Source organism: Hyalella azteca, unplaced genomic scaffold (assembly GCF_000764305.2).
Source record: "Hyalella azteca isolate HAZT.00-mixed unplaced genomic scaffold, Hazt_2.0.2 contig10447, whole genome shotgun sequence".
Taxonomy (NCBI): Eukaryota; Metazoa; Arthropoda; class Malacostraca; order Amphipoda; family Hyalellidae; genus Hyalella; species Hyalella azteca.
In genome coordinates, this window is record NW_025940487.1 from 135,046 (window position 1) to 148,698 (window position 13,653).

The window sequence follows — 13,653 nt, forward strand, 5'->3', positions numbered from 1 at the left end:
AACAGCCCCGTGGGTCTTCTCTCAAGGGCTTGAGGTTTGACCTAACTCTTTTGTTGGATGCGATGTTCTGCATGAACTGTCACTATCCTGAAGGTCTCACTATCCAAGTTAAGGGCTAGTTCGTTTCTCATCAGCTCCGAAGATTTTAATCATCGGCCCCGCTTCTCTTGTTGAAACGCCGGCCAGGTCCGCCTCAGCTGTTGTTTGCTTCCCGCAAGTACTGCCACTATGTGGTCGTCAATCGAGGCATCAGCACTCACAACACTCCTCACACCATGACACCTTAGAGACCTGTGTCTTTAAAGGCACCGGTCTGCAATTTTGAGGTCTGTCTCCAGCGCCTACTTTGTAAATTAGTGATATTGAGCTTCGCTTTGGGGCGGCCAGGAACGAAAAGGATCCTTTAACCAAGCTTTCTAGAGCACTGTGACTGGAGCCTTTGAAGCTCTGACTCATTTTATCAGCGCAGCGCACCCGGGCCCTGCTACTGCATTGGGCCTGGCTGCAGAAAACTTCGACAGTTCGTGGAGTTACTCAGCCACGTTTTCTTGTGGAAACTCGATGGCTGCAACTTCTTCCTGGAATCTCCAGGAGGATTTCCATATTCTGGCAAACGCGCCACTTTTCGTTGTTCAGTGCCTAGGCCCACGGTATATGTATTTTAGTGCATGACCTTCCACCACCGAAAATAATGGGACCACATCTATTGTTCACAATGTAGGCTTACTGCTGTAAGTACTGCAATGTTAAACACAAAATAGTAATTATTAGACCAGTCTTCAATGGGGTATGTGGAACAACATCGCGAATCCAATCTCAGTTCTTAGGTAGTACATTTTCAACTCTGGAGCATGCAGTCTTTTTAGGATTTTCTCTGTAACTTTATTGCCTTCGAGACAGCGGTTGTTTTTAGGCGACCTATGAATGATCAGCGGTCGCCCAGAGTTTATTGACTAAGGCTAACAGCGGAAATTTTGTTTTCACTCACTTAATGTTGAGCTCTGCCCGACCCCATGTACTCTCGTGCAGATGACAGTAAGTAATTAACGGCGTGTGTGTTTCTTCATTCTTCAGGGCCTCTATAGGGATTGTTTACATTATGGATTCGCACTACAAGACTACACATTCCGACCTATTTGTTTCTAACTAGTTGTTGGTTCAAATATCTACAAACAAAGAGGCTGATCAAAAAATGCCTGGTTTCCCGATTCGCGATGTATAAATGTTATACCCAATCGACATCTCAAAAACTTGATATGTCGCACAAGTCACGAAATTTTTCAAAAAAAATTCCTCCGTTTTAACTTTAAGTACAAAGTTTACATGTTTTTGTTGCAATCAATACACAGGTATTGATTGCAATGTAAATATGGATTTGCATTGAACAATTCAGATAGTTATCTTATTTACGAGTGCAGTTAAGGCGAAAATACTCGGTGTAGGAATGGAAAAATTATTGTCAAGGTCTCGCGGCTGTGACCATGCATGGTCTTATAAGCTCATCTGTCTGAAGCTGTGGCGCGGTTAATCTATCGTGGGTTGAAGTTTCTCGTACTTAAGAGAAGGAAGGAAAGGTTAAACTTTTTTTAACTTTCAACGTTAAATATGATGTTTTTTCTCCATTGATATGTGAAAGATGGTTTGGTTGGGTTAAATGTAAATCTTCGTTTTTTCACACCCCATCTTTATCTCATTGGACAACACGCACATGACGTCAGCAGGACACCTCTTCTGCTATAAATTGTTTTAGTTAAAGTGAAAACAAGTCGATATTTAGTAAATCGTGTTCAAGTTTTTCTTCCAACTTTTTTTCATCTATCGTATCAAGTGAGTCGAAATCGTTTACTTCTTTTCCAATCAGAAAAATAAAAATTCGTTTCGAATTTGTTCTAAACTTAAACAGTCTGTTTGCCTACTCTTCCTCTGACTGGAGGGTTTTTATGCCTAGGAGCTTCTATTTTAATTTCAACAACCTAGAAACTTTCTTGTTTGAATATTGAACCAAGCTACTTCAGTTCGAGTTACTCTCTCCCCTCCAAGCTTGTACAAGCCAATACGTTTATCCCAAGCATTCCTCCAAGTCAATACGTTTATCCCAAGCAATCCTCCAAGTCCAAGACAGTCAAGACTTCATTCCTAGTCCGCCTTTAGATTGCATGGCTCAGTTTACATTTTTTACAGTCAGAGGAACGATCGCCGCGAAGAATCCTACGGCCAGCTCCCCGAAGCAAGTCAGAAGGTCCACTAGCAAGTGACAATGATGAATACATTTTTAGAGGATCGGAATACAAGACTCAGTTTGCAAAAACCAACAAAGCCGTGGTCAAAGGGCCTGTCAAATGTTCTATAAGGAGTTTGGGTAGGGGACCAGAAACAACACCCCTTCTATTGCCTGAGAAGGTAAACAGACACTTTATTCCTCTTTCCCGGTTCAATAATAATTTTTTGCTAATTATTATAGCCAGAAGTCAGGTATATACGATGCCATGCATGATATGTATAGGCGCTGAACCCTTCTAGCTTAGCTGCTTTTAGCTGTGCTTTCCGTCAGTTGGGCGGATTTTTTTCCACTTGCCATTAGGTTAATTATTACCATATGCGATAATTCTTTACTAGAAACGTTCCAACTTCATTCATGTCGCGCAGAATCAGATTTTGAGACAATATGATAAATTTCTGCGTTCATTTTGGGAGCCTTTGATATAATTTCCGATTCGCCTTTAACGTTTTTAACCGGATTACATTTATGAATGAGCAATCTTACGTTCTTCATCTATGACTGAATTCATGATTTACGAGAAATGAGTATTTAATTATAGTGACTATACAACTATCGACAAATTTGAGATTTGAGCAATGTAAACTTATGTTGTAAATGAGATGACAAACCACTGACTTTATCGTCAGAATATTCTGCCAGGAATTTCCGAGCAAAGAATGGATAAATTTTTGGTCACTTTTCGTAGTCACTGAAGTTTGTCCAACGCTCTCGCCGCTCCAAGTGCTATCCTGCCACACCTCAGCACGCGCCTCTGCCACCTCTGAACTTCCTTACGTTCAGGACTTCGTGTCGTGAATTTTGTACATGTTCTTTGCTGCTTAAGTTCGTTCCTCTAGTCGCTTGCTCTAGCACTCTTTTCGAACCTTTTTGTATTATATCGGTCGTCAAAAGAAGTTTTTTTTTTTCGATTTATTTCTCAAGCTACGTTATGAAGCTACGATTTTCTTGAAGTTTCCAATTGACGTTGTTCTGTCAATTTTGTTGATGATATGACCGTCGTTGGAATGGTTCCGTTGCATGTGCCTATGTTAAATCCTCTTGTATTTTATTGTCTGTGTTGATTGCCAGCCTCCACTTTTGCCGTCCGCTCTGTTGTCTCAGGCTGTCCGTAGTTATTATGCCTTTGCGTTGGACGTATTACACAGTAATTTCTAATTACTCCATAGCAATAGTTCCACTTTACCATATATAACAAGCATAAGATTTTGCATACAAATGTGCCGTTTGTTTTCAGATGAGCGACAGCGAAAATGATGATACAGAATTAAATTGGTTCTCGCATTCTCCTCGAAGGAGGAATAGTTAGGTTATAGTTGTGGGTAATACGTTAGGCCGCACCTGATATTTAAATTTTCTGATGCTTATGTTCTACAAACGTAAATTCAGTCTGAAATCATATTCGAGAAGTCACATGAGGCATGCATCTTTGTGATGCCTGGAGGACTAAAATGTGCGCAAGAACAGAAATGTATTTTTTTTCATTTTCAAGCTTTATCCAATTTGTCTTTGACTATTTCTAATTGCCAAGATGTTCCTATTCGAAATCAGGAACATCCGTGAAATTGTTAGACAAACCCAGAGCTAAATTTCCTCAAGTTGATACTTATCGTCATTAGGTTTGCCAACTAATTACCAGACGTGTATTCGAAAGGAATAGTTTAGGGCATGAATTTATCTAGACCTACCAAATCACTCTTCACCTTCGACATCTGCAATCCAAGTTAAAGACTAAAGTGCTTGGCTGTAATTAGTATTCAGAAATCTTCGCATCAATGCTGTCAGCGGCAGAAGAAGACAGTGCCAAAGGCGAAGAAACCCAAAAGAGAAACTGTCCGGAGGATGTCAGGCGCAAGCAGAGACTGCTGTTTTGAAAAATTTCGATATCTTCATCCACTCTTATTTACACTACGCCTGTTCCTAAGCCTAGCTAACTTTAAATTCAAATTTGAGCACATTGTCATCATGGCTCTCACGAAGTTGTTCTTGCGAATGTCTATTTCGACTCTATATTTCCATGCACTTTTTCATGTGGTTGGATAATTATTGAAGTTCGTTTACTTACTCTACTACTTTTATACAAGGATATGTGAGCCGCTTGTTTCATCGTTGATATAATTTCCGATAATTAAAAATATCGCTCGAAAATTGCCGTTGAGTATTCCCGTAATAAAATGAGAATTATTTACAGCCTGCTGCGACCACGACGCGCGTCCAACAGCCTGCCCATCAGTCTCTGGCCAACGGGTCCGTGGGAGGAGGAGGTCCTGCTACCGAGGCCGTGTCTCGTCAGGACGTCACGCATCCCTCGCCGCGTAAGTCTAAATCCATGGGCCGCATCTCCCAGGATCGGAGTGCTGCGGGTGGCGGCACTCAAGAAAGTAGAGCGGAGGCTGTGGTACTTGAAGCCACTACTACTAAAGCCGCCGTTAGTTCTGATCAGGCTCCCCTCGAGAAGGCGGAACCTACCCCTTGGGCAGGCTACGGCCACAGACGCGTGCCTTCCGATGGCATCGCGTGGCGTAGATCTAAAGGTGAGTTCAAAGATCCCACAGCGACCATCTTCCTGTTTTACATTGATTGCAAGTCAAGCCTTGTATGTATATTATAATTGTTCGTTGAAATGCATATCAAGCATCCCTCCCTAAACTAGCAAACTTATAATTACCAAAATATCCCCAAACGCCCCTTATTCCTTGCAAAACGTCCACAGTTCGTATGGAGTATTTGACAATTTATTTGAGTAACTTGTTTGAGTAATGAAATTTATGTGAGTATGCGAAATTCTCATGTGATGTTCTTGTGATGCTGTGTTCCTTGATGGTGCATCACGAGAATCCTCCGCTCTAAATGTGTGCCTACGATAAAGTTCACGTGAATCACAACGTGTGTGATTGTATGAGATCATCGCCATCTTAAATCGTTCACAATTCATCGCATACATCCATCTTTTGTTATTTTTGTTACTTTGTTTTTTAATTGAAAATTTTGAAGCCTCTTGATAGACGAGACTTTCTCCATCATTGGAAATATGTGTCATCTGTAACGCAGACTGTTAACGAGGCGGTTATTCGAGAAGCAGGTTGGGTCATTGTTCTTCGTAGTTAAAGGTGAGAAATCTCCAGACGATCGATCCAGTAAGAAAATCAACCAAGGAAATAGTCAATAGGAGGAAAAAACTTGCCGAAGCGTATATATCAGTTAAGTGTGGTGGGTATGATTTTTCTGTTGCTTTGTTGATTGACAATAGTAATGTTTTGGACGCATTGATAGATTTGTCTTGGTATCCACGCTAGTCAAAATCGCACTAGTATTGCATCGAGTAATAATAGTGGTGTTTTGGGAGCACTGACAGCAGAATTGTATAGCGAGGCTAAGCGAGCTGGCATAACGATTCAATCAATGTAAACATGGTTTATTCAAATTAAATCTTTTGTTGCAGGCACAAATTGTATCAGGACACAATTTTTTCAGAGTACAAAATAGTTTCAGGAGTATTCCATCCCGTGGTCGAAATCATTTTAGATGTTTTTACGTATACTCAAAATATGTGTGGAGATGGTACAGCGGCATTTGAAAATGTTAATGTGCCAGTGTACTATGCACTATGGAATGTCGGGCGTCTTATCCACTCAGATCGTCTAGTGCTGCTTGCTTCAAAACTCGTCTTATACAGAGTTCAAAGACTTCACTGCCCCTCGGTTAGATTAAAGTCGTAACACAAGCCACTTACACGAGTAGTATAAGAGTAAGAGCCGAGATCCATCGTTGTAATTTGAGAGTAAGAGCCAGGAACCTCGCCTGTAATCTAAAGTTAGAGACAAAAACCTCCAGTGTAATCTAAAGTAAGAGCCAGAAACCTCCACAATAGAGATTGACAGAGAAATTAGCACTGCCTGCTCATAAAGTCAACGTTCCAAAGTCAAGTAATAAAAATGTCCAGTATTAAAATAAAAAATTTTCGATGATTTGTTTGCTTAGCTTTCGAGGTTAAATTTGATGACTGAACAATACTATGTCTCATGAACAATTGAACTGTTACTTTCTGCATTTTATTCTGTGGTTAGTTGGGATGATCTTTAGAAATTATATAGTTTCCTGTAGTTCATTTCTGAGTTTGCCATCAAAAAGCTTGATATCGGTTTTGAAAACTTAAGAGAAATCCTTGAAAGAATGGAGTGAATGAACTTCGTTCGGGCATTCGTAGTGTCTGAATTATGTAAAGTTTTGTACTGTAGGTGAACTATTTATGTAATGCATAGAGGTCAATTAACTGGTCATTTCACACTTATTTTTCTCACTGCACTTCACTCTCACTTGTTATGTTTTGCATGGCGACGTACTCGTAGCCTGTCAGAGACGCCTGCTATAGTAACATCCATATGATCACATAGTGCGGTATCTTCTTACTGTCTGCATGTAACACAATTTCATTTATAAATTATTAGCATGCATACAAATGTATAAAACAATGATTGAATATCATAAATTAAAAGAAAATTTCCTACATAATTGTACTCATGTCAGACGTACATAATCACACAGTCGTTTAAAATATGGTATCATTTCTATTGCTAATTGTTAAACTGAAGACGGTATTGTAGTCTTCAGGATAATTGAATGTTAAAATTTATGATAATTATATATATCGGAGACAATAAATACTTTTTACGGACATAATTTTTTGTTAACTGCTCTCGAATATGAAATATATAGCTAGATGAACAATCGGAATGAGAATACTGTAAACTAATGTAACTTATTCGTCTTTTTTACATTTAGGATGCTCTAAATGAGCAGATTTTAACTCCAAAAAAAAAAATATTATGACGTCTGAACTTGTTTTTTTTCACAAAACTGTTCATTTAATTAGATAATAATAGCAGTGATGAGCGTGAGGAGTTTGTGACGTTACGTATAATTACGAAGCGTTAACATTATTGTTACTTTCATTTATTGTTATTGCAATTCTCGCTACAGGTCTGGAGGCCGCCCTGCAGCAAGCGGCCATGGAGGACAGCGCTCAGGAGGACAGGTCTGTTGGAGCGCCATTGCGGTGACATAAAGCCAGACCTAAAGTCCTGGTCTGTGCTGACTAACCTTACAGACTTGGTCTATGCTGACTAGGCCTACAGACTTGGTCTGTGCTGACTAACCTTACAGACTTGGTTTATTCTGACTAGACCTAAAATCCTGGTTTGTGCTGACTAACATTACAGACTTTGTCTATGCTGACTAGACCTAAAGTCCTGGTCTGTCCTGACTAACCTTACAGACTTGGTCTATGCTGACTAGACCTACAGACCTGGTCTGTGCTGACTAACCTTACAGACTTGGTCTATGCTGACTAGGCCTACATACCTGGTCTAATCTACCTCAACCTACGGACCTGGTACATGCACATTGCACAACCCATGGTCTCAATTCCTTATAGTCAATGATTGTATTCTTGCGGATCTCGTTGATGAGATTTTCATGTCATTTGTCCTCTCAAATCCTCTTCGGCTAATTCCAAAATTTGTAGTAGTAAAGAACAGATCTAAGATTAATTTAGTTATTTTTTTAATTCAAAATACTTGATCAAAGCATGATGCTCTCAGTGGGATGCATTTCTTCGATAAAATAGAAATAAATAGAATTTTTTTCCTTCAGAGGCCTAAATTCTCCATAATTGTCTTTTGTGCCTATTGAAGTCAGAGAAAATTCCAGGTGGAATTTATGTGCGTTGCAGAGTGCAGTGATACTTTAGAATTAATAAGCCTAAAAGTTAATATTTTTGCAGGACTTACAAGTCTGAGTACCGCAAAAAGTTTCGACCGTTCTCTCAGTACCAGTACGTAGATGGCAAGTTCCATATCAAGAATGATGACACCTCGGCAGCCGGAGCGCCGTCTGCCGGCCGTGCCACTGCCGCTGACGGCAACTGGTATAAGGAAGTCATCGAGCTGAGGAAGCAGGCTGGGCAGTACAGGGTGAGTGCATGCGGCAGTGCAGTGTACTGCTTCGTAAATGTATATTTCATCAAATGTATTAGCAATGCTCGGATAAACTGCAAATTTGTTGAGGATGTGTAGAGCGCCGTACGAATACCTCTGCAGGTTATTTGATGTCTTTATTTGGTGCATCTGGTGGTCCCGCTCTCTAATTGCTTCATTTCATCACTGCTTGAACCTAGATTGAGAAAAGTCTTTAGGGATAAGAAATATTGAATAACTTCTATGTAAAATGACTCAATCTCACGAAAGTGCAGATATGACAATTAATTTCCCGCATAATTCGTTGACTGACTTGTCAATTTTTTCACGAGTGCAATTCAAACATAATTGAATTTTTTCGAATCGAGCATTCGTCCCCAGCACAACAAACATTTCACATCTTGTAATTTTTTCCATTTCTAAACACTGTCATGGCCACTTAATCTGAGTACGTTAAACGCTCTACCACCATATTAGCCTGTTGATACTTACCTTTGTTGACTATAACTATATATACTGCCCGAGTAAATCCAGTTGATGCCAATTTCACTCTGCTGCAGAAAAGGAGCATCATTATATAAGCTATAGTCCTAGAACGGAACAAACACAGAATAAGGCAACCACATTGCGGCCTGCATGCTATTCCGCATACCTCATCATCTCGTTAGATTAGCATTGGCACAACTTAAATAAACGGCATTGTTTTAGTCATTAACAGGGGCCTGGAATATTTCCCTTTCTCTACGTGAATTTCAAAGTTCCAATACCCTTGCTATGTGATCAGGCCTTCTCTTTTTCTGGGCATTTCGATAAAATTTTAGGGAAGGAGAGCCTTGAGTTTTTCGTCCTTCCCCATTACACGCAGGCTCGCCAGGACTTTGGAGACGTCTGGCGGACTGTCCAGCAGGTCTGTCCCTCTTATTCAATGTTCTCGCTCTATGGTACCCTTAATTAAGTCCACTCTAGACAAACCTTTGAGTTCTAGCTATTTTTTATAGAAATTGCAAGCCCTTCTGTTGACATCTCTGCTAAGAACTCGAGAACCTGGTTGGATCAGTTCTGTAGGTCCTCGTTAAAGCTTAATCATGCAGCATTGGATTTAAATCATTTTTTACCAAGTTCACACATGATTCGCATGTAGGAAATTATTTTGAAATAAATTATTCGGAAAACTTGGAGCCAACACATATACAGCCGACCTCGCGATCGTTCGCACAAGCGTGTGAAGAATACGGTTTCAATTATTTTTAGGGGAATCTTCCGAAGTCTTCATAAAATATAAAGGAACATAACGAACATAGTTGAAAGATTTTGCATTACATTGTTCAGAAAAATCAAATACAATAGAACATTATAAAATATGAATCCACATTAATCCGTAAACTCAAAAATTTGGATGGTGAGGAAATTCTTTAAATAATTGTTGATGATAAATGTAGTAGTTACGTTATAGCTGTGAAATTTTTTAGAAACAAAGAAACAACGTTAGCTAGTCTCGCGCTAAAAAATGCCTTGGATTTATACATTCGTTTGTTCATAGTCTTGAAAATATCTAAGCAGAATGTGATCCCATATTTTATTTCCGAAACTTTTCCGAGCTTTTCAATTTTCGTATGAATTTTCTCTGAAGAACATCGCGGCTGCTAGCATTTATACTTTCCATGCTTGTGGCTGCAGCAGCTCCCTCTGCACGCGAATATTATTAATTTATTTTCCAATCTACTTAGATCGCTCATGGAGCCTTCCTCATAGCCAGTCTATCACTTGCTTGGTAATTTCTTTACGCCATACGAACCTAAACTGCGGAACTGCGGACCACCAGTGCACGCTTCACTTGTATATGTTGTCTTCGTATCGCATCATCAGAAATAGTGTCACTGTCACTGTATTTTTTTATTTATTTGCCTGTGGGTCACTAGTTAATAAAAAATTTTGCGTTTCATGTCTGCGATTTACATTTATATTTTACGCCTTATTTTTATGTGGTCATGGACTGAAGCGAATATTACATAGTAGGGGCTGAATTTCACCCGTCTCATATGTTACTTTTCATTTATGCAAAGGTTGTATGGTCATACTTTTGATGGCGGCGTCTGTGCTCGAGTATTCATAGTTTCCTTGAATATTTTGCTAATCCTCTTTACACGAGAACGGGAAGCAAAATGTCTCGCACAAAGTTCAATATTAGTCTTGATTACGTACAAGTATTTATTCTCGTTTTAGAATTCTGAGAAGTAGCCGTTATCATTGATTAATTCCTGCATTATATTCTACATTATTTCAAAATTTTAAGAGTTGATACGTAGTTCAATTTGTTATTTCATATTTTGCCAGAAGTCATGTGGCGCCTTTTCAAATAGCCTCATTATTCATATTACAAGAGATAGTAATTCAATAATTAATATTACTGCTTGTTAATGGTTTCTTCAAGCGCGAATAATTCAGTTTGCTGAATGTTCTCAATTGAATTCCATGCCAAATATTATGCCTAATGATCAGTCAAGCATATTTGCATTTCATCACCATGTGCCGATCAACGGCCGGCTCACATCTTGTGCGGCGAAAATGATGAGACGAATTGTAGATGATGGTTGACGCCATCTGTAAATGTTTATTGCTATCGACGAAAAAGCCTTTGAATGTTGGACTAACCGATCTCAGACCGAGGAATTTTTTGAAGGAATAAAATGAATGGTTGGTTTGTAGCACCGAGGATGGGGTGTCGAGATGGCATCAGACCGTCTCGCCGAGATCTACACTCAACAGGCTGAGCTGTGGGAGCAAGTGTCTCGTCGCTCTTCTCTGCAAGCTCTCTCGCTCGCGTCAGCATCACCGAGGTCGGTTGCCCACTTAAAACTTATGCATGCTTGGCAATGGTCATATAATAATGAGTGGCCTAGTGGATAAAGCCTCGTTCGGGATAGCCGAGTGATTAGGGTCACCAAGATAGGTGCTACCGTGCTACTAGTTGGGTGTTCGAGACTCGCAACTGGTTGTGAAAAATGTGGTTAAGATCGGTAAAGTTGTTGTGTGGTTAAATAAGATTAGGTAGCAGTAAAAAACATGGCTTAATCGCAACTGGAATCTATTTATTATTGTATTGTAATAACGTCAGTATCGAGATTTTATTATAAACTATTTTAAATCTTTTCAGGTATTTAGAAAAGAGGTTTTAATGTTTCCAAATGTTTCTGTCAATGCTGAAGAATCGACAGAATGTATTTCGTCGTTCAGTATTTTCGAAGGGTTAATGTGCCGTTTCTTGGAGTGAATAACCCAAAGTAATGCCATTGCTGGAATAGCCAACAAAGTGAAAAGAAACACAACATTGGCACATCCTAGTTGAACTAACGTTACTCCCAGGATAAATGTGAATCTCTGCAGTTTTTAAATTTAAAATTTGCACTAGAATTTCCATGAATTGTTTATTTGAAATGATTCAATTAACCATTCTCATTATGGGTTTGACAGGAGCATTCGTCACATGTAACGTTCACTTGTCGAACTTTTCTTACAGGGGTTACATAGGTTCTTCATCCACAAGTTTCATAAACACAAATGCAAAAATAGGTACTTTATCCACAAGTTCCATAAACACAAATTTAAAAATAGGTTCTTTATCCACAAGTTTCATAGACACAAATGCAAGACATGCAGCCATGTGGGCTAAACTTCTTTTCTCCAGATGCTAACATTCTCGAGTTTCGCCCCAAGCAGCAGCCGACCGATCAGCAAAGCAGAGAAGGAGATCGTCAACTCGCGGCGTTCGTCACCCACCAAAGCACTCAGAGATCGACCGAGCACTGCGCCATCCAAGCCTAAGCCCACTGGTGGCCATGTAAGCTTCGCGTCGTACGTCTTAAGCAAACAATGCTTGGTGATCGCGTCTTCACAGTATAGCTAATAACCTTCTCCCGCCGTATGTCACTCTCCGGGAACATATCTTTCAAATTAAATTATAAGTAAACTATTGAGTGTAGCAACCTGAGGACTTTTGTACGCAACAGAGAACATTTTAAAGTTTTCGTACGTGGCGGCAACCATCAGTGCAAGTCATTTTGTGCTCACTAGAACGTATCCTTTTTGGGAAGTAGGCTTGCGGCAATATTGCTCCGGTTATTCATGGCAGGTGGCAGAGGATAAATTTCAGTTTACGAGTACTCGCAGGATAAGCTGTTCATGTCAATCATCATTATCGACGTCACATTCATACATTCCTTGAGCACAGGTTATTCATAAGATATATTTTCGAAAATTAACACCCGTCTCAATGGATCATTTAGCCGGCAAGATTGAAACAAGTAATTTTTTGGTCGGTATAGACATAAAAAGTCCTAATGACAATTAAACAAATTTTTTATTGCTGCTGATCTCAAAGAAATCTCGTCTCATCTCCCTAATTTCTTACACTGAACTAACTTTAGTGTAATACGAAGCCTCTACGATAAATTTTGGGATAGGTTGAAATATTTGTTTTCTTTGAGATATAACGAGAATTTATTTTGTGTGAATTGAATCTAGTTATGAGTTCTTTCAAATTATTTTGTCAGAAATCTGGAGACAAAGTTGACGGGCGCTCGTCGAAGGAGACCACTCCCCGCCACCACTACGAGCGCACCACCGGGTCCGGAGGTAAGCTTCCACTCTACGCTCTCCATTTATGTTACCTCGTCCACAGAAAACCATCGAGTGACCGCTCCCAGGCCGACGATTATTGCCAGATGGGTTACAGCCTGACTAATTGGTGCTCCCAGAATCCCCAATATGTCATTCTTTTTATATGCACGTTGCACTGAAATCATGCAACAAACTACAATGAGCTTTACAATTTCGATTTCGAAGTTGCATTATCAAGGCTTTTTCGTCAGTTCATTACTTTGTTGAAGCAAATTTTCACAGCTAAGTTAAACTAGCAACATTTGCTGTTTTGCAAGCGCCTAAACTAGATTTCTTGGTCATGAATAAATCAAAATCATATGACGAAAACCTGGACTCGTTTGTCTTTTGAACTCATCTTGAATAATACAATTTCAAGTGTCATCATCTGCACATATTTCTGCTTTATTAACTCTGCGCAATCACAAACATTCATGGCCTCTGAAGCATTACGTACTTTAATTAAAAATACCAGCTGAACAAGACCCAGCAACACCTGTCTTAAGTTGGCGTAGGCACACACTGCACAGTATCTGTTATCCAAACTACAGGTGAATTCAAACTTAAGTCCCTTATGTAGATGAGCTTCAAACAAGTGAAGTGCAGGTTGATATGCCCTCGTTCGTTCAGACATAAGTGATCTCTGGAATTTGGCAAGCCGACTGAAAAATATGCCAGTCGGACTTCTGGTGTGAACGTGGATAAAGCCGTTTGTGTACCCGTGTACTTGGAAGCTCAGTTGAT

General features: G+C 39.7%; 1 protein-coding gene across 1 annotated transcript in view; it reads left to right on the plus strand.

The window, feature by feature from the left end:
• Positions 1–13,653, plus strand: part of LOC108676833 (treacle protein) — a 136,958-nt gene that overhangs the window by 101,526 nt on the left and 21,779 nt on the right. Inside the window, exons 4-11 of the mRNA XM_047882440.1 lie at positions 2,182–2,400; positions 4,470–4,812; positions 7,259–7,313; positions 8,061–8,250; positions 9,119–9,160; positions 10,960–11,090; positions 11,971–12,091; positions 12,804–12,885. Coding sequence (XP_047738396.1) covers positions 2,182–2,400; positions 4,470–4,812; positions 7,259–7,313; positions 8,061–8,250; positions 9,119–9,160; positions 10,960–11,090; positions 11,971–12,091; positions 12,804–12,885 — 1,183 coding nt within the window. The remainder of the gene's footprint in view (positions 1–2,181; positions 2,401–4,469; positions 4,813–7,258; positions 7,314–8,060; positions 8,251–9,118; positions 9,161–10,959; positions 11,091–11,970; positions 12,092–12,803; positions 12,886–13,653) is intronic.